A 25966-nucleotide genomic window follows, 5' to 3' on the forward strand; every position below is an offset into this window, starting at 1 on the left:
AATAGTAACTTTGTGATTAAAGTATACTTTAAAGCTAATACTTTCACACTTAAATAACATTTTAAGTGCAGGGCCCAGGTGTTTTTACTCTGTAGTATTACCACTTCTACTCAAATAAAATATTTGAGCATTTACTTTCATCTCTGATGACAGACTACAATAAAAAAATCACCACCACACACATTGAATGAACATTTCTTTTATGTGTGAACATCATAATACTCTTGTCATTTGGGATGACTGTTAACATAGGGGACCCCGCTCCTGTCCCAGCAGTGAAATTGTCTGTATGACCAGTAGGGAGAGACAGTGAGATGGGCGGTTTATAGACTAGTGGCTGGGGCTCTTTTTTTTTTTGTTTTCGTGTTGGACTGGATGGGAGGGAGCAGCAGCCTCAGTACCAGGCACCGCTCTCCCTCAGTACTGACTGGATAGATAGATAGAGGAGGAGGCTGCTACATGCTGCCGCCGCCGCTCCTGCTCCTGCCTTTTGTCGTAGAGGGACTTTTCTTACCGCGGCTACACTTGAGCCAGACGGATATTCTTCTTTTTTTTTAATTTTTCCCCCCCTTCTCCATTTTTTTTTGTGTTTTGTTTTCCACACGGATTCCGAAGGTGGAAATTTAAGCAGTTAAAAGCGGGGCGTACAAATGTACTCACTACACGAGGGCAGCGGTCTGTTCCTGCTGGCGGTCTTGGCAGGACTGCAGGTAATGTGGTTTCCGAGCCGGAGTTACACCGGGACAGTTTAGGTGCTTGTTGGGCTTTAGCGATGCTGTTTGATGAGTTAGGAGCCCGGTCGGGCTTGCTTAGCCTTCTCACATGCACTTTACATGACGTGTAGTTTGGAAACAATGCAATGAATGTACCTAAAATTCACAATAAAGTAGCTTTAGCACGGGCTATAATTATACTACTTACGCTGCTAGCTAACGGTTCTTTTTTTGAATTTATTTATTGGAAGCGCACGAGACGCTAACCGTTCCCCTTTAGAACTGCGCACGTTCGAATTAACGTTCGATTTCAGTTGGAATTCAAATTCCCAATGACGTCGCCTCGTTTAAAAGAGTTCATGTTAGCCGAATATTTTTTTATTGTCTTGAAGTTGGGCTACACAGGCCCCACAATAACCTACTTCTCCCTCTCTTCTTCTTTTTATATTTAGTTTAGAATATTTATGTAGATTACTGCAGCGTGTCCCTGTCCCCCACCACCACCACCCGGCGAGTTAATTGCTTCTCTGGTAAAAATCCCTTATGAGCAACAATGAAAAGTAGCCTACTGTAACATATTGTGGCACACTACAAATTGTTTATAGTCTTACTATATGTAGAATAATGACTGTTTTATGATTCATTTTTCCTCACTGTGTGGCCACTTTATTGAGACTGTGCCCCCCCTCCCTACACACACTTAGTCATAATGCAGCTGAAATAGTTAATAAGTGAAGAATTTTTGTGTCTGTGTCAACGCTTCAATCTAGAAATGTACATCCATCCTGGTGCCTTTTTTTTGCTGTAAAGTGCTAGAATTCCCCCGTCTCTGCTCCTCCACCTCCTCCTCCTCCTCTTCCTCCCCCCTCCAGTCTGCAAGCATTTTCCATTTAAATTCCTCTGATTAAGAATGGCAAGTGGCACGGATAGCCACAATGCTCTTTTTCAGCAGAGGACTCCTCTCGTTTTACATTCTTTTGAGAGTGCATGCAAAAGAAATAGGAACAGGCCTCATGTTCCTGAGAAAGCTGAATCAATGCTGAGGTCTGTGTGATGGGAGTATATCCGGACATGCCTGGTCACCAAGAGTGTTTCTGTGTGCCCTGTTTTTGATTTCTCACACCGTTTGTTTGGTCTTTTTTTCTTTCCTTCTTTCTTGATAAATCCATGTTTTGCGGGAAACACCAGCTCCAGTGATTCACCCAGGTTTTTCCTTTCCTTTTCTTCACGACACCCTCCCCATTCTTCTCTCAATCTTTTGTGTTAAGACCCCTAAGCGCAGAGTTTTCCTTTTTAAAAAACGAGGAGGGTGGGGGGGAGAAAATAAAGCACTATATTGATCACAGTCACCGCCTTGCAGTCTCTTTAGACATCAAGCAGTTGTTATTTCGTGCTTTTTCAGACATTTACACAGAATTGTTCATTCCCACAACAGTGGGTCGTTAGCATTTACTTTTTATTCCCTTGTTCCTCTACTTCAAAGCTGGATGTTTGTCCAGAGTAGTGTGTTGATCAGAGGGGCCGATCCAATGGAGTTGGTCATAACCCTTCCCTGTGCTTGGGCCCCTCCAAGGGGGACAAATGGAGCTTGTTCTTGCCTAGCCATGCTTTTTGGCTAATGCTTAACCCTTTTGGCCTCATTATCCTAATTGCGGTCCCTGCTATAAAAACAACAGATGCTTTTGTACAACTGCGGGGACTCCAGAACGTGACCAAGAGGTTTTTTTTTTTTTTTTGGGAGGCAACAGAGTGCATTTTTTTTAAAGGTTGATTTATGACTCATTGTCCCCCACCCTCCCACCCCCTTACCCCTTCTCCCCCCTACCAATCACAGATTACAGCAGAGGGCAGGGGCACCCCACCATGCAGGCCAGGCTTCTCTGAAGATGTATACAAGGTTGTGGTGCCAGATATCACGGAGAAAGGACAGCCCCTTTTCAACGGTGAGTGGAGAAATATTTCCTAGTTCTGCTCCGTGCTGGATGCTTGTTATGTCTGTGTTCGAGCGGTGTGTCTGTGTCGGCATGTGTATCAGTCGTGCATGCTTGCCTCCATGTGTTACATTTCAGGGAGGATCAGAACAAGCCTGACATATTTAAACAATTAGCTTCAGTGTAGCTGTGTGGTATTGCAAGCCGTGTAGTTTGCCTTGTAAACCAGCTAAAATGTGGTTCGACTTTATATAGCTTCTGCCCGTTTCTGCTTACACGCTGGCTTTTCCTTCCAAGCAGACACAAACATAAGCAGGTTCTTCCTTTTTAAATGCTAGCTCATACATTGTGGCTGATTGTTTTTGTTTTTGTCATTTGCATTTTGTTAAAACGAATATTAACCGGCTGGCTTTGTCATTAAAAGTAGGATTTGTTGATTGCACTGGGGGCAGTTCTTGTTGCAATGAATGAAAATCAGTTACACACAGATTTAAATACTTATGCAACTTTAATCTGCCAAATAGCCTCGCCATTAAACATTCAGTGCCTTGTGTTGCTGCATTGAATTGTTTCTACCATCATGTGCTATTATTTTGCATTTGTCTTGTCCTTATTTAATATCACTTCAGTACAGATTTATACCTGCGGGAAGGATTTCTGTTACTTTAAACACTTTTTTTTTTTTCCGCCAAAAGGTTCCTGCTAGAATAATATGGTAATGTGTCCAATTGCAGTGTCACACTGCTAAGCCCACTCAGTGGTGTAGTAATAACAGCAATTTAAGTATCTTTCAAAATGTTTGTTACAGCAATTGTCCTTCTGTTGGAAGCCAAGCAGTAGTAGTGTGTGTTTTTTTTTCTAACATATTACCTGGCGCAAACTAGAAAGTGAAAAATAATGATTTTTTTTTTTTTTGCACTAGTCCATTACACTGCAGCAGGCATGACCAACACTGCCTCTTTGGTGTTTAATATAGGCAAAATAAAGATGTAGCTACTGCGAAACGGTACGCAGGCCTACAGACGGTAATAAAACTGGAATATATCACCAGTGTGCCATTAGCGAGGTTAGAGCCTTGAGGTCATTTAGACCAGAAAACATTCTCACTTGTGTTGGATTTCACAGTGTGTGCCTAAAACTTGCACGCTGCCGTCGGTGTGAGTCAGAGACGGGTTAGGGAGGGGTAGCAATGACGAGAGAATAAAGGAGAGAGGGAAGAGAGTGCTTAGATGGGTGGGTACAGCTTTCACTGCGCTTTACCTTGTGCACAAGTTTCTGTTTGATCCTGCAGGTGATGGATTTCCCTCTGTTGGCTTGTGGATGAGCCGTGACCGGGGGTAATCAGGTTCCCTTTTGTTTGCCCCCCTCCGCCCGCCCCCTCTGCACTACCCCCTCTCCTCTTTTCTCTACCTTCCCCTCCCCCAGTGAGCTGTTGCTCTGTGGAGATTTCCTCAACAGAGAGGGGCACTCCTGTGTCATTGTAATGCAGCAGGGCTGAACAGCGTGGGATGATGTTAATGAAACTGCATTCTCTAATGAAAAACTCCTGTGGCATGTTTTGAAAGACAAAGCCCCCACAGTGTGGAGAGTAAGCCTAGAGTTTTTCAACGTTGCTTTCACCATGCTGTTTCGGGATATTGTTTTTGACCAGGAGCTTCTTTTTTTTCCGCCAAATTGATGCTTCTATAACCGCATGTAGCGGGCTAATGCTTTAAATTTCCTTGCATTTCATTAACTTTGTCAATTGTGCCTTGAAAGGCTTTAGATAATGAATAGAAAGGCAATGAATGAATCTAAGTGTTGGAGTCATTTTTTTAAAGTCTGAACTTGTTACAACACAACACACATGATTTGTCATGTTGAAAATAACCCAAACAGTTAATTCCAGTAACTTTTTATTAAGTTATTGGATGGTGGTTAGCTTATTTGAAATACGATCTGCTCGGATTTCTTTGTAATACCATCAGTACATTGTGTAAGGTGTCAGTAATATGAGTCATGCTCATACTGTATTGCTTTTGACCCCAGAGTATGCAAGAGACGCAGCGGGGGAGAGCTGTCATATATCTTTGTCCCATCTAATTGCAGTCTCTTCTTTGTTATTGATTAAGAGAATACACATCCTGAGGTCTGTAAAAGCTGGAAATGGTGGCAGCTCACATGTAAACAGCTGACATTGTCTGCGGTAAATTGAAGATATCCTGTGGATTTGATGATGGCAATTGTGGCCAACCATTTAACATAGCTATTTGATTGTAAGATTAAATCACAGTGTGTGTGTGTGTGTGTGTGTGTGTGTGTGTGTGTGTGTGTGTGTGGAGGGGGGGGGTCGCCAACGACGTCTTTAACTGTTAGTTGGCCAAGTGATGGTCGCCAACGACGTCTTTAACTGTTAGTTGGCCAAGTGATGCCCCATTGATTTTCATTGAAATTTGTTAAAATGCATTACTTCAAAGTTGCTTGGCAGAGCAGCACAGAGAAATGCCAGGAAGGACAATTATTCCTCTATGTGCAGTCCTCTCCAATGATCCGTTAAAGGGAGGTTTAGGTCATTGTTTGCAGATGCAAAACCACATCAGGCTTAGAAGGTAGCCAACTGTCTACACTCTGGGGCTTATATGACCTTGCTTTTAACGCTGCGATATTTGCTCTGGCCTGATACTGAGTGGAGAGAGATGACCAAACATGGTTATTTATTATCAGACCTTCATATAGATGAAAGCGGCTAACGTCTTTAAACGTTTGGGCCAGTGTTTCCTCTTATCTTGTTTAGTCACTTGATAAAGTGACTTGTTTTACTAAATTGCATTTAATTTCAGGTAGGCTGCGGCTGCGGGTGGTTTGCCCCTGGGTGTCTAATGGAATTCTGGTGGCTTTGGAGAGCTGACACACATTGTGCAGTTTTTTTTCCAGATGAGGCCTTTTTAAAGCAGGGTTGCAAAGTGAGTCAGTCGCAGCATTATTCAGCAGAGGTTTCCCTCCCTAAAAACTGGGTTAATGAAAAGCCCGAAAGCCTAATTGAGCTTAATACATTCTCTTATGGTACTGTTCTGCCGTACCTACCCCCAACCATCTATTCTGCTTTCATTTTTCTTTTCTCCACCCCACAGCCCTGTGTTTTACTTCGTCTTTCTTGACAATTATGTGAGCTCTGGCGAAGAAAGAGAAGTATGTCTAAAGTCTGCTTTATCCTCGGTTCAAGTGCTTTAAATGTGCGCGTGTCAAGAGGGTCCAGTGAGCCGGCTACAGAGATGGGTTTGTTGGGGGAGGGGGATTTACAGTTGACCAGTTTAATAATGTGATTGAAGCAATTAGTGTCAACGTCAGCAATGAGAACACTCACTGGAAAGCTCTCCTGGGCTATATATATCTCAGAATTTTCCGTTAATCTATCATTAAGTATAATTACCCCTCTTTGCTGTGTTTGTTTAAGGCAAACCTTTTAAACAAACTAAATTTCACCCTTTTGACAAGAAAAACACTGCATTCGCGAAAAAGCTGAACTTCGCACTGACTGAACTCATTTTTATGTTGTTCTGGTTCTCTGCACTCTGTTAAGATTCTGATGGCCCTGGGTACAGCTGGGGCCACTCAGATGTGTTTAAGGGGCCCCAGTGTTTGGTGAGACGTGACCCTGCTCGACCCTCTCCTGTAAACTGGGCCAAGTGCTCAGCAACATACTCTTTTTTTCCTGCCCACAGATTTGGGATGAGGCTGGTGTGGGGGTTTCCTGGTTAGGTAGAGTTGAGTGAAAGACCAGCCAAAGAGGTCCTGACCCATCACCAGGGAGGCCGCAAATGAACGGCACCCCTACCTCATGTTGTTGTGACCTGCGAAGTCAGTCGTTCATCACTTGGAGAGACAAAGGCACATTTCCAAATGTTTTTTTAGGCAGTCTGCTTAGCAAGTTTGTTAGCGTTTTTTCTTAAGCAGCATGATGGACAGTAAATAACGATTCCGGCCTTTGTGGTACGAGCCAAGGACTATAAGGGACTGTCTCTGAAACATTGCAGAATTTCAATTTTATGTAGCTCTGTTGTTTATTGAAATATTCAGTACAGGTTCATAACTTTAAGGAATAGCCTGGAACAGAATATCTGCTGAAGCCCACAATGTCAGAAAAAGAGCGTCTGCTGTTCAGATCTTTATGTTTGAGGTGTATGAGGTCTGCATTGATGTCTGTGCCAATGCTGAATAATTCAATAGTCAAACATGACTCTCTTAATATTCAAATCCCTGTTCAAGATGAGATCCTTGAGCACAGAGGAGCCATCATGCAGCAGATGAGAAAAATGAAGAGCAACATGAGACCCCGTGAAGCTGTTTCTCTTTAATTGTACAGCAGCTGCTGCATGTTTCACATATTCTCTTTGTCATCGTGGGACATCAAGAGCGAGCCCGTGACCATCTTTCTTTTTTTGGTGAGATTTCAAACTCCAGTCCGGCTTCGTTTTTATAAGCTAAGGCAGCAGTTTCACTATAAGTTTCTTTGTAAGAGCAGTTCATTGCCTCCATCCCCCCTTCTTTTTTTTTCTGGAAGTGGATCAATGAATCCAGGGTCTTTGTTTGCAGTGATCAATATGTTGTAATGAAGGCAGCGCTCCAATTCCCAGCTAAAGCTTCACTGGCGGGTTGGGTTGGAATTTGTTTTATACTTTATTGTTATCAGTCTGCATAAATTTATTTTCATCACCCTGTCGCTGTCTTTTTATATTCCTGAGAGCGCCATGGCCTAGATAACCACAATGTATTGTGACGGCAGATTGAATCTTGGCAGTGTATGGTTTTGGGAAGTAGTTTGCCTACAGTTTAACAAGGAAGCAGAGTTGGTTCGAGTGCTGGCGGTAGGGCTGCCTCAGCCATTTGTCAGAAGATCACAGCTCCATTTCAGTCCTAAGGCCATATCGTAAAAAATGAAATAATAATGTTAGCGTATTAAAGCAAGCGCGCCCATCTGTGGCTAATTTGTGGGTGTGCTTTCTGAACCTGCTGGGTGGCATGACAGGATAGGACATATTTTATTTATGTCTGACCTTTTAGGGCTCTAAGTTCTTCACCAAACCGAAGGGTAGTCTGAAAATAATCCCTACATATTAGGAGTCAGACAGGTACTTGAACAATGTCTAAATGTAGATAAAGCATTTTTTTAAAGAACTGACATTATCCTGACGCCTTCTCGTCACCTTTGTTCATATCGCACTTATCAGCTATAGGGCCCGCCCTGTGCTATTGGCACTTTAACAGTGTGTCGCTCTGACATTGGGCAGTAGTTAAGGTGTCCCTCTATCGTGCCTGCGCGACTATGTGGGGGGTTTGTCCTTGGCATATAATTAGCTTGTTCAACCCAGACGGCTCTCACAAGTGTATGGGCAGCTGCTGGCAGCGGAGAGTTCTATAACTAGCTGTTGGTAAATGTTAATTGACCTAGACTGCCTCTATCAACGCAAGATTTGACTGAAAATCAACAGTCAGACCATGCTGTATAATGTGACGGTGTTAAATGTACATTGCCATTTGTTTCTCACAAGGTTACGCGTAACGAGGTTTGCTAAATCAAAATTTCATTGTCTCTCATGATCTTCCGGGACTGAAAAGCAGACCGTTCGCTGTATTTCTCCCCCACACAGTCATGTGAAGGTTAGAGGGGGTTTATGGGTTATTTGGTTCTAGATCACACCTGGGCCCCTCCATCCGTGATACCGTATGACTAAGGTTTTAAAATTGATGTGTGTGCTTCCATCTAAAAAACTGTCAAAAGAGGAAGGATTTATTTATTCTTCTAAAACACCTCCTGTTTGTCATGACATGAGAGGGAGCTGGTATCATTATTAGCCATAGTGGTGTGGCGTAGTTTGCACACTGGTTCTGATTTGTCTTATTTAATGTGAAGAACACCCAAGTTGTGCATAAGATGACATCGCTATGTAATGAGGCCGTGTATAAATAGCTGTATTGACCTGACTTTGTGCATATATACCTCCTTATAACTAGGCTAGTGTTATTTTTCACAAGTGAAATGCTAGAGCCAGTGTGGCAAAGAAAATGCCAGCTTGCACCTAGAAGACAATACATCAGCACTATGGAGTGGACTGTTTACTTTTCTAGGGACTGATTTGTGGATTTCAGTGCCATTTTTCTTATGTGGGACAGCCTTTTTTGGCCGGTAGAGCAAACAACTCCATATCTTTTACACTGGTCCTGCCTCTACAAAGAAAAGCTCTGTTTGCAGTGTTGCTCCAGCTGTTTATTGTGCAAGAGCTGCGTTCGATTTTGCTCACAGTTTTTCTCTCTCTGCCGTGCTTGCTTTTCTCTGTACGTCGAGGTAGATCACCTCGGCTTCACGTTTTCCATCGGCAGGCATGTGAAGGGGAGCTGCTCCCAGTCCCCGCTACTCTCGTTAAATCTTTTGTTCCTAAGGCAATGCATTTAGCTTCAGCTTTGTTGCTTTTAGACCAGAGTGAATTCACCGGCTGCACGGATGTAGATTCAACACCACTGAACGACTGACAGCAGGCAGACACAACGTCTTTGTGCGCAGGGTCAAACAGGGAAGCTAATACTCAAATGAATATATTAATGAGATGAGAATGAGTTTGAGCAAATGTAGAAAACGGCAACAGAACCAGCCTCATGTTTAGCCTTTTTTTTTCTTCTGTATGCCAGTGACACACAGCTCACATTTTCAAACCTCATGCTGTGTTCAAGAGGCTACATGAATTGGCATACAATTATTCCTCTGACAACAAAAGGGAAATTTGAAGCAGGGACACGCTAATTGACCCAGATACTGTAACCATGTTCACAAAGGCCAATATCCTGCCTGGGAAGAGACGTCTACCTCCTGCGGGCCACGCCAACTATTGTGTTCCGGCAGAGGCTCCAATTTCAACGCACCAGCTCCTCTCTGGACGCTAGCCTCTGATGAGTCGTTAGGTCGTATCTCGTGACATTCTCTTCTCCTTTTTATCCAACCCTCCATCACCCACCCCACCCCACCCCCACCACATGTGAGCCGTAAGATGGAGGAGCTCCCGTGGCTCTATACAATGATTGATGGGACTTAATTGAGTAACGCAAGGACAGTACTGTAGCGTTTATTCCTTTTATTGGTCAAGTGAGTTTGTTCCTTGGACTGACCTTCGGTTGCTTCATAGTTTCAGTCATGAGTGTGATGTGCACTTTTAGTAGTGTTGGTAATATTTTTGATAGATAGCTGTCTGAGTGTTTGTTTTACATTAACTAATAAAGTCTCATTCACTTTTGATTGGTCATATCATTCCAGGGGTGACCATATCATCCTGGGTGAGAGTTATTTCTCATTTTTGCTTGCCTTTACAAAATGAAGAACATCATTACTTTTATTTATAGTGAATAAATCTGTTGGTTTAATCTTGATTGGGAACATTGCCTCCCCACCCTACTCCCCACTGCCCAAACTGTTGGCTCATCAGATAAGCATATGTAGCCCACAATATTACTTGTCTCAAGTGATCTACTGTCACCAAGCCTTGCTGACACCAGTGTCTGCCATCACCACACGGATATTATGATTGACCTGCAGCAATTTCTTGCTTCCATTTGAGCGCACACTATAGCAGTGAGCAACATATCGCTCTCCGGCCTGTGTTGTCTGAGTTTATATTATCTCTGCCTCTGTCGATATTTACTGAGGCATTAAAGAGCGTGCAGCATGTCGCCACTTTATTTCCTGTAGCACTGTCTGCTCAGCAGGACGGGCTGGAGGGGGTAGAGTCTTACTGAAGGGTATAACTGCTGCTACAAGATGAAGGTCTGCTAATTTCGCCGAACATGTTGAGTCTAGCCTGCATAAAATAACCTTGTGTGTTCGGCAAATTGGCACCAATGAGGTCGCTCTGATTAATGCATATGGCATAACAGTTGGAATATGATTTTTCACTCAAATGTTGTGCATTACTTTCTGCCTGAAGTTGTACAAACAATGAAATGAAAATCAGTTGGTACAAGTGGCTGAGTTTATTAGTCATGTTGCACTAAATCAATAGATCTGTGAGTGCGAGCAAGTGTTAGCAAGACTCCATCACAAGTGTCACAGTTGTGCTACTTTTTAGCCCTGACATGTCAGAAAAAGAGAGCGTTCCCAATAGAGTTCTCCTTCTCACCACCTGACAAATGTGAGCCAAATATTCACAAGATTTTATTATTATCTATTATTCTAAGTCCTGAATAAAATATCTGGTTTCCTAATGGTTTAAACGTCTTCACTAGTTCCTCATTTTCCCTGCCATTTTATCCTGAGCAGGTAGAATTTGCTTGTGTGGGGTTGTGAGATGGGGAGCTGCTGTCCATTAGAGCTACACGATTAATTGTACAGAAATCAATATTTACATTCATAACCGAAATGTCGTTTGCATATAACAATGATTTTCCTCTGTTTGGATTAGCGGGAGATCAGCTGCATGAATCCAAGCACTCCTAATTTCTCCCTAAATTGCGATCAAAATGGAAAAAAGGAACCCTGCTGGTGATGGCAAGGAAGAGGAAATCCATTTATCCAATCCAATCCATGTCTGACATAAACATACAGAAATTATGGTCACATTCTTTTGAAAACTTATAGATAGATAGATGGATAGATGGATGGATAGAAAGAAAATGAGAACGACCCTCAAAAGAACATCGCAACCAAATCCTCGTTGCTGCACTCTACAAACTCAACAACAGTGACAGAGGTTTCCAAATGCTTACCATTACCACCTACGTTCCATCTGATTCCATCAGTGCTATGCATTCAATCTTATACTGGTCCTGTGTCAGGCCTTCACTCTCACACTAAGTGTTCTAAGCACTGTGACCTTTGTAGAAGATAAGCTTCCTTCGGCTGACTCGAAGAGTTTGGAATAACGGCCTCAACCATTAATTTATGGCACTGCTAACCATATGAGGGCTATGAGCCAAGGTTATTGACCTTTCACGCCTGTCACTAGTGATAGAGGGAGCTAGATCCAGGAGGAAAATGAATTGGGCTTATTAAAGAGCTCGGCTTTGAATCAAAACCTAGGGGGGCAACTTTATCCTGCAGATTTCGCTCTCATTTAAATCATTATTTTTTTCACACAGTTTGACCAATTGTCTTCTGCCAGTACATACGACAGGAGTTACACTGAATTATAATGCTCCCCTGACGTGTCTGGGAGAGATCAGGGTGCAATGCGTGAAATGCCTGAAGCATTAACACTTGGAGCACAAAACACATTACAGCAGCACATCTTGAACTAGGGTCATTATTATCAGATGAAGGATTCTGTGGACTCCCTCGTTTCGAATCCCTAATCAAAGTTTTTTTTTTTTTTTGGCACATGCTGCTAGACAGGACTTTTACAGTTTTCTTTTCACTCACAAATCTATTTGCTTTGTGGGTCTCTGCTTGTGATTACTGGTACCTTTTGTAGCTGTAAGACAAAGGAGGAAAGCTGAACAGGCAGAAAAGCATTTAAATAAAACGAAGCATGTAAAGAATGTTGTGGAGAAAGAGAGACACGGACAGAGAAGATTGAGTACATGTTATTTTAGCCCAGTCCTCCCTCAGAGCTCCCAGTCTGTAAAAACCTGGTGGGAGGCAAGGGAGGCATGCATTTATATTGGATCAACATGCTATGATGTTATTTTTCCAGCTCCACTACTCGTGTTTATAATCATACCAGGTCCCTTATGGGGTTCAACTAAAACCATTTTTATTGACTCTGGAGAAGCTTATCTCTGTCTGATGCATTGTTTGTACATAGGACCACAAGCACATCCCTGTGGAAATAAGCAATAGATGAAAACAGAGAACTTGTACCATAAATGTGTTTTTGTTATTAGAGGATGTCCCCAGTGAGGTCCAATTTAAAGTACATTTTTAATATTGTACATTTGTTCGGTTCATACATATACCTCAGATATTTTAAGTGGGCTTAGCTATGACATCGTTTAGAGAGCCACAACAGAGACAGAATCATCGATACTGCTTCAGCCATCCTCTGTAGTATTAATTTAGAGGAGCTTGTTGAATTTTTGTATTTTAAAAAGCGTTTGTTTATTCGAGATAGCCAGAGGATGAGGCAAAGGGACTAATGCATGTGAATGTTGTGTGCTTGAGAATGCTGTTTGTAAATGCGGATTTGTGCGTCGATGGGACTTATTTGCGCGCTCAGGTGGACTACTTATCAAAATGTACAGTGGGTGCAAAATGGGATGAAAAAAAACAACCATTATCTTTGCCTGTGGGCAACAGGGGTACGTATGAGTGGGAGGACTATTTCGAACCTGAAAAGCTCCATATCGCAAAAAGCTTATACCTTGAGCAGAGACTGTGGACAAGTGGGTGCCAGCTGATGGGGGGGAAACATGCACTTAGGGTATGATCGCACTGCAGCCAAATATGGTTGTCACTCAAAAGCTGGAGGTTCACTCAAAGTTCAGTTACAGAAAGAAGACCAAGGCAACCAAATACTAAAAAAGCAAAGTTGAATGCCTAAAATTTCACAAGAACCAGCTGAATTTGAGCTTGGATATGTTTTGTATTCTGCAGCACATACTGTAATCTCATCTGACAACTAGAAGTCGACAGCATAATAGTTTTAGGTCACTTTTTTTTTTTACACTGTCCTCCTCCTCCACCTCCTTTGTAGTGTGAGCTGCCCTTTTCCATTCAAGATGCCAGTTACTCATAGAGATGAGATGTAACATCCTCACATTTTTCAACCCAGACGCTGCCTTTCAACTGGTGTTGCTCCTATTGTGGGCCATTTTGTGGTCCGAGACCAAATGCGGCACTTTTAACACCGAGCAAAAAAGGTACTAAATTTGTCAGGAAGAAAAGCACACACAAGTCACTGTTGGTTTAGCACAACCTGATGGATAAAATCACACCTTTGGTTGTTTGAGCAATCAACGCAAGCTGAAAAAACACTTCAAAAGCTTCTGGTGGCACCATTTCTGGTCTGTACAAGTGTTGCTGTGGTTACGGCCATTAGCAATGGACAATGACATGAATTGTATTTTACTCAATGGCCGATGAGCTGACAGTTTTAAACACTGAGCCCCATGTAGTCCAATATTTAGACTTATTATGTTATATTATATCATTATTATAGATATTTATTGAGTTTCAGGCGACTTCTTTAGTCAAAGATTCTGTTTTGATAGAGAATGAGCGATTAGCCGTTAGTCATCCCCGGAACATCTGGAAACCTTTTAGGGACAATAATGTGCGAGAAACATTTTGACAGATTTTGCAGTTAAATCAGCTCTAAAATAAACTTAAGAAATCCTCTCACGAGCCGACAAAGAACTTCTTCCGCCGAGAGCAGTCCTAAATAAAGTATGCTCCAGACGCCTTGCCAAGAACATAAACCACCAGGTTGACATGGCATTATTACTTCAGTATTTAGTGTTTGTTTAAAGCAACTCCCCCACCCCCAGCGCACACACGCACAAACAGCTTGTCTTCTAAAGGGGATCTTATTGGATAAATAGCGGAAAAACAACTATGGTGAACCCGTTTTGAATGTTTCCCCCTCTGTCCTACCAAGAATGTGTTGTCTAGGAGAGTGGAGGTCAAAAGACACAAACATGCCTTTGTTCTGCATTCACCAGGCTTATTCTGTGCACCGACTGTAGTGGGCAACACTAGCACACATTGTTCTTTTATACGTCCGTTGAAAGATTGGGTAGTTGATTGAAAGATAATATTTATTCATAAGCCATGATGCTGTATATTCAATTTATTTCTGTTTGACTGCCAAAGATAGTCACACGTTCTTGTCCTCTGAATTGGAATAAAGTGAGGTTGTGCATTTTGAGGTTTTTCATAGACATAAAAACATTAAAAGGTATGTGTGAATCATGACCCACAGGAGGCTACATGTCGATGTGTGGAAGCGATCTGCGGCTTTTCAGTAATAGATATTTGATGATACAAGGTGGAGTACAATAAAATCCACTTTTGTCTGAGATTTTAGACGGCGGATATAGTGTCTGCAAGCATGCGATGCTGCAACCTTTTTATGACTTCTGACTTGAATACTACCAATAATTCACAGTGCTGAATCCAGGGCAGGAAAACTAAAGTATGATCGCGTAAATGAACAACCTCCTGAGTGATATGTTTTAATATGTTTGACAAATCATCCCATTGTCAAGATGGGATGATGCATCCACATTATTGTGCCACTCCAAAGTATAATCAGTACTACCTCACAGGAAAACAGTGTGGCCGTTGTTGCTTTTAATGGTAGACAAACTTAACAACCCGGAGTGCTCTCACGCTGAGCACCTTATGAACAGGGCTGTCGCAGGCATTAAAGGGTATGTGTGAGTGCAGCAGTAGGTGTTGGATCCTGCTGACAGCTGGAACAGCATTCTGTGAAACAGCCAATGCAGGATCTAGCCCCTGTTCAGCCTGTGCTCTGATCCCCAGCCTTCATTTATTGGTCCGTCTGCAGTGCGCTTGGAAAATGCAATTGCACTACCATTGATTTGTGTCTGTTTGAAATAAGGCGGTCCAGATACTAGGCACATGCATAAGAGTTTTTTTTCTCTCCTCTCTTTAGCTCTTTTCTCTCTCATTCTCTCTCCATTTCCATCCCCGTCCCTCTCTCTCTCTTTTTCTCTCTCCCTCTCTCCTCCACTTCTTGCAAATCCATTCTCAGCGTGCTACACGGGTGAGACGATGGTTCCTTAGCCGCTTATCATGCCTTCCACCAGACCACCAAGGGGTCTAAGCATGTGTACACAGGCAGCTGTGCACCACTGTTAAACTCCATTCTGTGCGGGATAAGTGGGGGATTGGCATGTTCTCTGCCCGTCAGAGCGGGTTTCATCTGCTCAAAGATGTGACAGCTGGGCAGAGTTTTTTTTTTTTTTTTCACTCCTCCCATATGAGAAAGACAGACAGAAATGAGACATAGAGAGACAGAATGAGAGGAGGGACATGAGAGTCAGAGAGCCACAGCTTACTGACTGTGGCTTGGAGCAAAACAAATGTTGGCACATGTGCTATGAGTTAGCGCAGACATAACTGTTTTTAAGAGTGGCCTAACACATTAAAGATGTGTGGCTGGCTCCTCCACTTTCTTTCTTTACTCTTTATGCTGTAAACACTGAGCAGTAATGGGAGGAAGGGCATAAGAAGAGTAATTTATGTGCGGAGGAGAAGCCTGAGATGAGCCCTCCCTCCGGGATTAATGGGAGTCTCTGTCTCTGTTCACAGGAAATATGAAAGGCTCTTTGTTGGTAAAGGGCTTGCTGCTGCCAGCAAATAACTACCCCCTGTCATATCGAAAATCCCCCAACCTCTAAATTCATTGCCTCCTCTGCTGCTCATCCTTCACCCCTTTTTTTTTTCTTTTCTATAAGCCTATGTGTTTTCTGTCAAAGTCGCTCATTTATGATTCTGCACCGTGCCTGCTGTACAGAAGCCCAGGAGACACTAGCTTGCATTGTTAGTATTCACTGTCACTTCTAAGTTCTGGCCATTGGGCGAGTAGAAGGAAGAGTGGGAGAAAGTGCTGTACAGGTGGTGATTCATACTTTTCACCTGTGATGCCACGTTCAGTCTTCTCACTCTCCTCTTTTCTGGCTGATGTGTTTAATTCCAAGACCCAACACGGTCATACCAGGGAGGGAATAAGCTAGTTTTCTGTGGTTAATGTGTGTCTAGTGGACTGTGCTGGTGGCGATGGTTTATTTTTAGTGTCGGTGCCGGTGTGTGTCGGTCTGTGTGGCGGCTAAGCATACCTCCTTAGGCTACGCTAAATAAAGAATGGCCTATCAGTGAGGGGAAATGACTGTTTGGCACTAAACTGGCAGTGTGTCTTTCATCAGGTCACACATTGGTCTCCTCACACCTGCGGCTCAGGACAGGAGGGCGAAAGGCTGTTGGCAGGTGTTAATTGCTAAAAAAGACTGCAGAAAACAAAGCGTGATACGCTATTTTTGTGGCATCTTTTTTGCTCTCTCCTGAGCTGATACTTCACACAATGCTAAGAATAATTTCTGAGCAGCATTTTTATTTTTATATCCAAAACCCAAATGGGAGGAATAAAGTATTTCACAACAGATTGTTCTGTTCTTTGTCTGCCTCGCATTTGAATTTTCTCTTTGCTCAAACACTTCAATAAAGTACGCAAATTAATGTGTTTGTACAATAATCCCATTTTCAGTGACTCTGAGCACGCTGTCACTTTGAAAAGAGTTTTATTCTTCTCTCTCGTGTGTCCAGATTTTCATTTCAGCAAGAGGGCTTTAAAGTTCTTTCACTTTACTTATACATTGCTGGGATGAAAAACAGTTTACTGGAACATCACTGTCACACCTGAATAAATCTTGATTGATTGTGTGAAGAAATATATATTTTAATACCAGCTTTGACCCTAAAATATATTCTTGCCCGTAGATATAAATAAAAAAGAAGAAAAGAAACGTTACAGTTGTTTTGAGCTCTCCGTGATAGTTTGAGCTGTGTTTGCCTTCCCTGCCTCAGGAGTTCCACAGTGAAAGCAGAGAATCTATTGGCTCCATATTGACTTCCCCGGGCTGTCTCCAATGGATTTGACATGGATAACGCGGTTGTGTTTGCCACGAAAGGGGGAGGGGACTTAATAAAAGCAGGAGAACCCCCGACTGGAAAAAAAGAGGGAAGAAGAGTGAAATGTAGAGGAACTTAAATGAAGAGGGCTCAACTTGGCAAAAGCCATAGGTTGTCAGGGGCAACTAAAATGGCTCTGCGTAACCTGCCTCTGTCTCAGTCTCCCTTCAAGAAAGCTCAGATCCCGGCATGAAGTAGGACTGAATATGAGCCTGACATTGAAAGGGTGAAACAAAATACACACATTGGATGTCTGCCTTATAAATGATTTATAATTGAGTTTTCCCGGGCTCGGCTTGGAGTGTAGATAGAGTAGAGCTTTAATGAGCTTCATAGTTTCATGTTATTCTATGCTTTAATTGTTATACTGAGGACGCCATTCATTTGTTTAATTTACTAGACTGGGAGCTGATGGCTGGGCTGGCATGGTAGGGGGGAGTTTAATGGCCATCCTCTGGAAAGGATAAGGCTTATTAGGTCTGATGGGCCTCCTGTCTCATATAACCTAATGTGGCAATGATAGACAGACGATTCTGGGTTTGGATACATTGGAACTATAAATCGAAGCGTATTCCCAGGCCCTGGACTTTGTAATTGCCCATTAAGGGCCATGTTTGTAGATGGCGCGGCCAGATGTCCCTGATGTGACTGAGGGTCCAACGTGGGCTTTGAGGCGGCATGCAGTTAAAGTGAGGAGGAACATGGGCTGGACATTGCCACTCATTAAAATGACCTACTCTCTGCTAGCAGACCTATAAAAAAGCCCCTTAATGTTCTTACCAGAGAAGCTCCACAATTTTGCCCACAATTCCACAGCCGTAAAATAAAGGAATTGAATTCCATATGAATTCTCTGCTGTCATAGCTCACGACACCAGCTGTCTGTCCGTGTTATAATCCGACCCTTTGGCGCCACTCCCTCCCAGTTTGGTCTGTTCCATATGCTACATTGATCTTAAAAGCCCGGGCTCCCACTGGTCTACTTGAGCAGAAGACCTTAGCGTGATTGAGTGGGACATATGCAAGGACAACATCAAACATTTCAGTATTTGGTGTAAGATCACATGACCCTGGTGATGTTATTCTGATTGATTTATGATGCAAATGGGGTTTCTCATGTTACCACTCTCCTCATTTCTCATCCTTATGCCCTCTTACTTTGTAAATATACATAAATGTGTAGTTGGTTCGATGGAGCTGGCTGTCATGAAATGGTAATTTAATTTACTGCAGGCACACTGTCAGGGATAGGGTGTCAGCGTTGTACTGTACATGCATGGCAGCACCCATCCCTCTCTCAACACCCTATCGCTTGTTTGTGTTTGGGCTGTAAACGCCCGTGCACAGCTGCCACCGCGTCACGTCTGGGGGGTTCTGTAATGCCGGCGACCTCCTAATGTGGATTCCAGTGAGGCAGAAAGGCAAATGTTTGTGCTTCCAGGTCTTCCTGGTATCCCGGGTCGCTACAGCTGTCATGTTATCCCCTTCCTGCCCGAGCTTTCCAGTTCCGAATGCAACACAATATTTGCCAGCGTCCCAGCGTAGACACTTTTCAGATATCTGCTGTTATTTTGACAGGAACCTGCATACTTAATCATTAGGCTTCCAGGCACAATTGCCCCTCTTTGGGGCTCAAGTCCCAACCAGAAAACAACAACTGTAGGTTTCATGGAAGGAGTATGAATAAATGCCTTCATAATGCCATGCTCTTCTATTAAAGCTGAATGAACTTTATGTGAACTACACATTTTTACGTCACGATAAGAGGTAGTAAACTCTCTGCTTAGCTCCGCTTGGTTAGTGCGCAGAATTTCCACCCTCCCACCATGTCTTTAATTTCATTGTCTTTCTTTGCTGTGGAATGTTATGGCCTTGTTTGTATGCCGGTCATAATGAGTGCCAATGGAAATCTTATTTACACTAGCTGGGCTTAGGAGTGTTGGCCGGCTCAGTGGAAAGTGTTCCCTCTTTGCCAGTCTGCAGGGACTACACTGAGCTCTGTTTCTGACGGATGGGTCTTTTTAATGTGACAATTGAAAGAAGCCCCACAGTTTCTGCCATGGACCAGGATACAATAAAAAAGCTACTAGTAGAGCTCTGTTTCTTTTACCCCCTCCTCTTTCTCTTTGTTTCACAAGCCTTTTTTTTCCTGCCTTATTCCGTTTCCTCTCTTCTTTTCCGCAGCTCGTCTTACTCTCGGTCGAAAACTGATATGCAAACCGCTTCAGGTTACAGTGCAGCCTGTAAGATTTCTTTCAAACGGTAAACTGTGTGAATAACGGGATGTAGCGGAGGTGCGAGTATAGGGATGGAGGAACACGGCACCAAGGGAGGAGCCGCTCTCCCCTTTGCCGCAAGGCTAAAAGCATTCAGCTCCTGCCCATTGTGAGTCCTCGCTCAAAGGGATTTGTGATGGGGATGATCTTTGACCCCTTTACGCCCACATTATGCAAATGAGTGTACAAAAGGGAGGGATGATACAATTATTTTCCTACACACACAGTTTATTTTGAGTATGCGTGTGCTTTGATTTTTTTTGCGTGTTCGGACACAGTGAAGTGACTGAATCCAATGTAACACTTATACTCCTTTTTAAAGTGGACATAATGTCTTTGTGAAAAATGCAAAATTGTACCACTGTACCGCCTTAACCCTCTCGCTTCTCTCCTTTATGTGTGCTTGTGTTTACTGTTTACCACTTGGTGTCCTGAGGCGTCTAAACAGCGTAGAGAGAAATATAGGAAGATGGACCTGTTGTCATACAACTGTAGCTTCCTCCATATGTTGTTATGGAAGTGGTTGGGAAGGTAACCAGACCCCCCCTGTCAGCAATGCTGTTATTGTCCCTGTGCACAAAGGATAGAGGGGTGGAGGGGAGGGTGTGTAACACAAGATGGAGCAACACGCTGAGGTTCATGGACAACGCCCTTTCCCAGACTGTATCTGAGTGTATCAACTGACCATTTCTGGCCGTAGAAGTTTTACATTTCACACCAGAGAAAGAATCTGGAAAAATACTGTGTCATCAGCTTCTAGTTACTATAACCATATCGCAGTATATCGTGGCGACAACTTCTGTTTATTTCAGCCACAAAGGGAACAACTGATGTGGAAATGTTTTTTTTTTCTTTTTTTTGTATTTTGGTTTTTAGTGTCAAAAGGACAATGGTCTCCAATCAGTGGCTTATTAGTTTTTAACATCCTCCCAAGAAAAGTTAACATTTATTTACCATTTCGCTGCGTTTGCTTTAAGCGGAGACTGAAAACCAGTCACAGCGCTCTTTGTTTGCAGGGTTAATGAATAGAACAGCGCTGTTGTTTGACACTTCAGTAATGGAAGTTTCACAGTTGGACTTAATGGCTCTCAATGTTCAGTTTTCTTTTTTTTTTCGTTTGTTTGTTTTTTTTTACACCTTTTCTCAGCTTTTATTTTGATTATGCTCAGTATAGTTATGCACTTTATAACAGAATAATAGATTTTAATAAAGATGGCCTTCATACTCAGTTAAGTTTTACTTCTGCATTATTAATAGTTGGTGTTTAATGCGTGTCTATGTCTAAACACAAGTGGTGGGGAGATTTGATGGGGAGAGGTGAAAATGGACCGTGGTAACCGTATTAGTGGTGGGAAAATGTGTGCACCACATTATACAGTCAAATCCTCGGTTTTAAATGCATGGGAGGGTGCATATACAGTGAAAGTCACTGTTAGATTCTGTTTAGATTTGAACTTAAAACAGTTGTTGGATTACATTGAACTAAGTGGGCCAAGTATTTTTTTTTTCTCCCTCTTTTGAATTGTGGTCACATAAGTTCAGCGTCAGCATTTCTCCATGTCAAGATGCATTTTATGATGTGCTTTTCAGCGTTTTAATTAATCCAGCATTTGCAAATACATGGGACCTTTGCTTGTTTTTAAAACTCAGTATGACTCCGATGCACTTGATTCGAACCATATGCTGAAGGGGGGCTTGAAAGGGTGTCTACGGCATCAACAGACACAGCTGGCCGGCAGTCTGTGATCTCATAGCATGCCGTGTTCGCCATATTTTGCTCTACTCGTCAGCATTGCCAAAGCCTTTACCTCTGCTCATTAATGATTTGCCCTCAGACGCCAAATCGCACGCTGATGAATAACCTTCAAAAGCGGTCAGCGTCATGCTTTCATGAGAGAACAATCGGGGTTTGTGAATCAGACAATGTGGTTACTTTTAGGAATCAGCAAGTTTAGCAGTGATGTCACGGGGCTGTGAAAACGCCAAACGGATGTTATTTACGGGCGCTGTGGAGGGGCATCTCTTCAGCGTTCACGTATAGTGTTAGCATGAGAATTACTGTCTCCATTGGCAGCGAGGTGGCTGTGGACAGTGAGTTACAGCCGAACTGCCCTCAGCGCTGATCATTAACAGTTCTAACACACTGGGATATTAAAGTTTGTTTTACAGCTCCCATCAACAACCATGTAGGGCTATAGACATGTGTTATTGAATTCATATAATGTGAGTTATTAGGCCGTACATCTTGAGCGTCCATGTATATTGCTGGATGTGTCCTGTGTGGTCCTGAAGGAAATAGAGTAGTAGAAGAGATCATATTGGTTATTAAACAGCTGTGCCATACCTGACCACAGAAGATATGAACAAAAAATAAAAGATTATTATTATTATTATCATCACCCCTGGACTGCTTGCATTCATGTGAGCATGCTCAAACACCTGGTGCAGATAGACATTGTTCAAAACAATAAATAATAAGCTCACTTTTAGCACAGAGTTTTATCAGCCAATGAAAGTAATGAGATTAAGCTAGTAAAAAAAACAGAAACATAATTCCTGTGTCCACTCCAGTGAATCAGAGGTATTCGGATAAGTGAAGAGAGCAGCCTTAGATGAGAAGCTGTGTAAGTAATAAAACCAGCCACAGACCAAGTGATGCAGCTCCTATCATTCCTGTTGGTCTGTTCTTGTGCTTTAAAAAAATAGGATCAATTCCAGTCTAGGGAATTGCTATTCTTATACCTGCTGGCCTAGCAGATGAGTTTTAAAGAAAATAGGACCCCACCTGGAACAAGTTAACCCTTCCAGCTTGACCAACAACACGAAGCGGTGCCTGCGTCATGTACCTGCTGGCTAGATGTTGATAACTTAAAATTCCTCCCAACCTCAGTAATGAAAAAGCTGCCAATCAAAGCCAAAATTGCATTTCATGATCATGTTAACGGTAGCTCTACTTATTGTAAATAAACTTTAAAAAAAAGGAAACTCCTAAACACAACATCTTAATGTGGGATTAATTCCGAATAGGTTTAGTAATCAGCTCATCTCTGCTTATGCATGTGAAGGAAGAAAAACAAACAGGGTGGCACATCAGGAATTGGGTGCTGGATTAGGGTGCAACAGTGCGGTTTTGATGTTTAATCACTCCTTATGCATAAGCTGTTCTAAGGGGGATAGAAAGGCTTTCCACTAAGCCCTAATGTGGGGTGTCTTCCCGGTGAATTTTGCCTCAGTTGGCATAACATGCTGTGAACCTGCATTTTTTTTTTTGTTTGCCTGAGAGGTTCCACTAAAGCAGAACGACAGCACCGACCAAACATAGCATCTCACTTCTCCCCCTCCCTCCCTCTTTTCTCTCTCTCTCTCTCTCTCTCTCTCTCTCTCTCTCTCTCTCGCTGTCACTTAGGGTGACTCAGGTGGAGGCACTGTGACCACTTGCATTTATGACGTTTAAAAGCCCATTTCACAACCACGTTGATGCACTGTCAGGCCCGGCCTGAAAGCATTGTATAATTGGACAACAATTACACGGTTTAATAACAGATCGGGCTGTTATTGTGACATTTTAAAGCAAAGAAATAGACATATGGACACAGCAGGGAAACAGCACGTCACTCACTCTAAAAAACAAAAAAACAAACTGATGGTTTCCTTCAGTCGCATACAGAGACCGCCCAACAGCACCAGCAGCTGTCCACAGTGGTTCACATGTTTGTGCCACCAATGTCGGTGTAAGCGTGACCCTCGATGAACGTTGCTATCACTGCGAGGCGACGCACTATTCCCACGAGTCCTCGCGTTTAAAAACCGAACGTCTGGAAACATTTCCGCAGGCGGCCTTTCCAAGCGGAGACAGATTTGTACATGGCCATGCTTGTGGTTTGGTGTTATAGCTGCAGACAAACTGAGGACAGATGTGTTTGGAACCTCCACCCCCTCCGCCGCTCCTCCTCCCCCATGATCCTCCATTCCCTCCCTCCTTCCAGTTCCCCTAATCTGGGACTCATTGTGTCTGTAATAAAGCACAGCTGCACAGATCCTTTTCTGAACCCACTCAGTTCAGCTGATTACATGGGAGTAAGAGGGCTCTCCTCTCAGAGTCCAGTCACACAGCCATGCTCCCCACATGGAACCGCTCGACTGGTCCCTTAACACAGATAATGCATGTGAGAGGAGAGACTTCCTTGTGCTGGACTGATGCCAAGACTAATTGTTCACACCTGATGTTGCGTTTGCAACTGTTACACTTCAGGGACCATTATATCCATCGCTATTTGTAATGTCTAACACAGGTTTTGCACACAAAAGGAAAACATGTTTGTTTATTTTTTTTTTTATCTACACGCTTGAAATCTGTTAATTCAGCTTTGCAGATTGCAGATGTATATGCATAGTTCTTAGTCTATAGGCGTCTTTAAATGGAAAAACTTTTTGGAATTAACAAATAGTTTGTGTAGTTTTAATGCAGCTCACACTGCATTATGTGAAGACGAGACTCCAATGCAGTGTGTCAATTTGTCGGGTTGGATTGTGTTAAATTGCTTCAGCTCAGAAATAAAAAAGAACTCATGCATATGAAAGTGAGCAGTCCTAATAGAAAGATGTGTCTCTCTTACAAATTGATGCCGCATTGAGTGTCAGAGGCTGAAATTCTGCATTAAAGACAAAAAAAAAAACAGTAACAGGGATCAATAACGGCTCTGAATTGTGCACAAGATGTTTCCATGACCCAACTCAGATGAACAACTCAAATTGTCAAAAGTCCAGAAACTGTCCGCAATCGGAAAAACACTTTTAAATTGATTTCTTTGTCTACCGCGAGTACACAAGTTTGTGCTATCAATTTGAAAAATGTGATTCCTTCCTTCCGAGATAGAGACATTAATTGCTTTGCACAGACGGATCTTTATACCATCATCCATCCATAGAATAACCTGCCTCCTCCCTTTTGATTGCAAACTATGTGGGGGGGGAGGTCAAAGCTGTGTTCAGCATCTCCGTTGTAGCATGGTATCTCGAGGAACCGACGGTGTACAAAGAAACAAGCTCGGCTGACACATTAAGACAGCATTTGTAAATTCACACAAATGCATGCTTTCCTTTTCTGTTTGCTTTCTTCGACTCGAGCAGCACATAACAAGCTGTCATGCATCTGAAAGGCTGTGTATTTGTCGAATGTGAAAGCTTTTGAGAGGAACATTGGGCTTGTCTTTAATCTTCCCTCTGTGTATTTTTCGTCTTTTTCTTTAAGCACGGGCTAATTGTGTTTCAAGCAGAATTTGACACGTATTGATTCAAACGTGCAATGGCAGATGTGCACACACCCCGTGTATTGGCAGTTGCCCTAATCCCCGTCTTTGAAGAAGGAGCTTCTTTTTCCATGCTGTCATTGTTTTGAAAATGGATTTCTTATTTATTTATTTATTTGTTTATTTTTACATTTTTCTCTCCCCAAGTTTCAAACCCCATTTGGCTTTGGACATCTGTTTGTTTTGCTCTTAAAAATGGGTTCAGGGGGAGAGATCTTTCATGTGTCTTGTGATGTGTGGCATAGGGCAAGTGAATAAAATGACGATAATGGTTTGTAGCTGTGACTGTGATGCCCTGCCTAGCATGATGACTCATTTGCCCTGTTTACCTTGAAAGAGAAGCATTTTAAAGTCCTTCAACAAAAGAATGTCTTTTTATATACTAGATATTTTCCAGCTGTTTTGGTGTATGCAGCATGGCAGAATATACAGTTTATTCTTTCTTTTTTTTCTTCAGTAAATCATTTTTCTTTACTTCGAGAGAGATGCAGAAGAAGCCCTTATCTTACAGTATAATAGTCTCCTCCAGAGGCTGTCAGCCTCATCTTCCCTTTGTCTGCCGCTTTGTTTCTCAGCCAAAGAGGATTCACATGCCTTCTCCTTGTTTCTCCCCGTGCCCTGACTTCTCCAAAGGAGAAAAAAAAAGCAGAGAAGCAGGAATTCCATTAGCTTTGTTCTCAAAAACTCAACGTGAACTTGTGACTGTGTGTTGCACATGACATAATGGCCCTGAGAACTGGCCCCAGTTCCCAATGCATTTTTCTACAGCCTTTATTTTACCTCTTACACTGTAGGTGAGTTCATCGCATCCTTCTATGTCTTTTCTTTTTTGTTTTGTACAGACACTCTGCTTTCTATAAAATCCTGCACTCTTTTGAATCTGGCTCCGATTGTTGCACTGAAGGATAAATGAAAACAGTACATATGTGTGTGAGAGTGTGTGCCCACACGTCCATGTGTGCATGTTCAGAATAAAGGGGAAGGGGAAAAAAAGCGAACAGAAACAGCATGTTTGTGTGTGTGGTTAGGTTTGTAATTGGATGCACTGGACCACATCAGTCTTTACCTGAGCTAGTCATTTGCATGGGTCTGATTGACAACAGAGCTATGCAAAGCAGGTGCAAGTG

At 42.6% G+C, this 25966-nt stretch overlaps 1 protein-coding gene across 1 annotated transcript in view; it reads left to right on the forward strand.

Annotated features, from left to right (window-relative positions):
• Positions 1 to 344: 344 nt before the first annotated feature.
• Positions 345 to 25966, forward strand: part of cdh2 (cadherin 2, type 1, N-cadherin (neuronal)) — a 57622-nt gene continuing 32000 nt past the window's right edge. Inside the window, exons 1-2 of the mRNA XM_019262207.2 lie at positions 345 to 710; positions 2548 to 2656. Coding sequence (XP_019117752.1) covers positions 651 to 710; positions 2548 to 2656 — 169 coding nt within the window. The 5' untranslated portion in view covers positions 345 to 650. The remainder of the gene's footprint in view (positions 711 to 2547; positions 2657 to 25966) is intronic.

This window comes from Larimichthys crocea, chromosome II (genome assembly GCF_000972845.2).
Source record: "Larimichthys crocea isolate SSNF chromosome II, L_crocea_2.0, whole genome shotgun sequence".
In the NCBI taxonomy this organism is placed as follows: Eukaryota; Metazoa; Chordata; class Actinopteri; family Sciaenidae; genus Larimichthys; species Larimichthys crocea.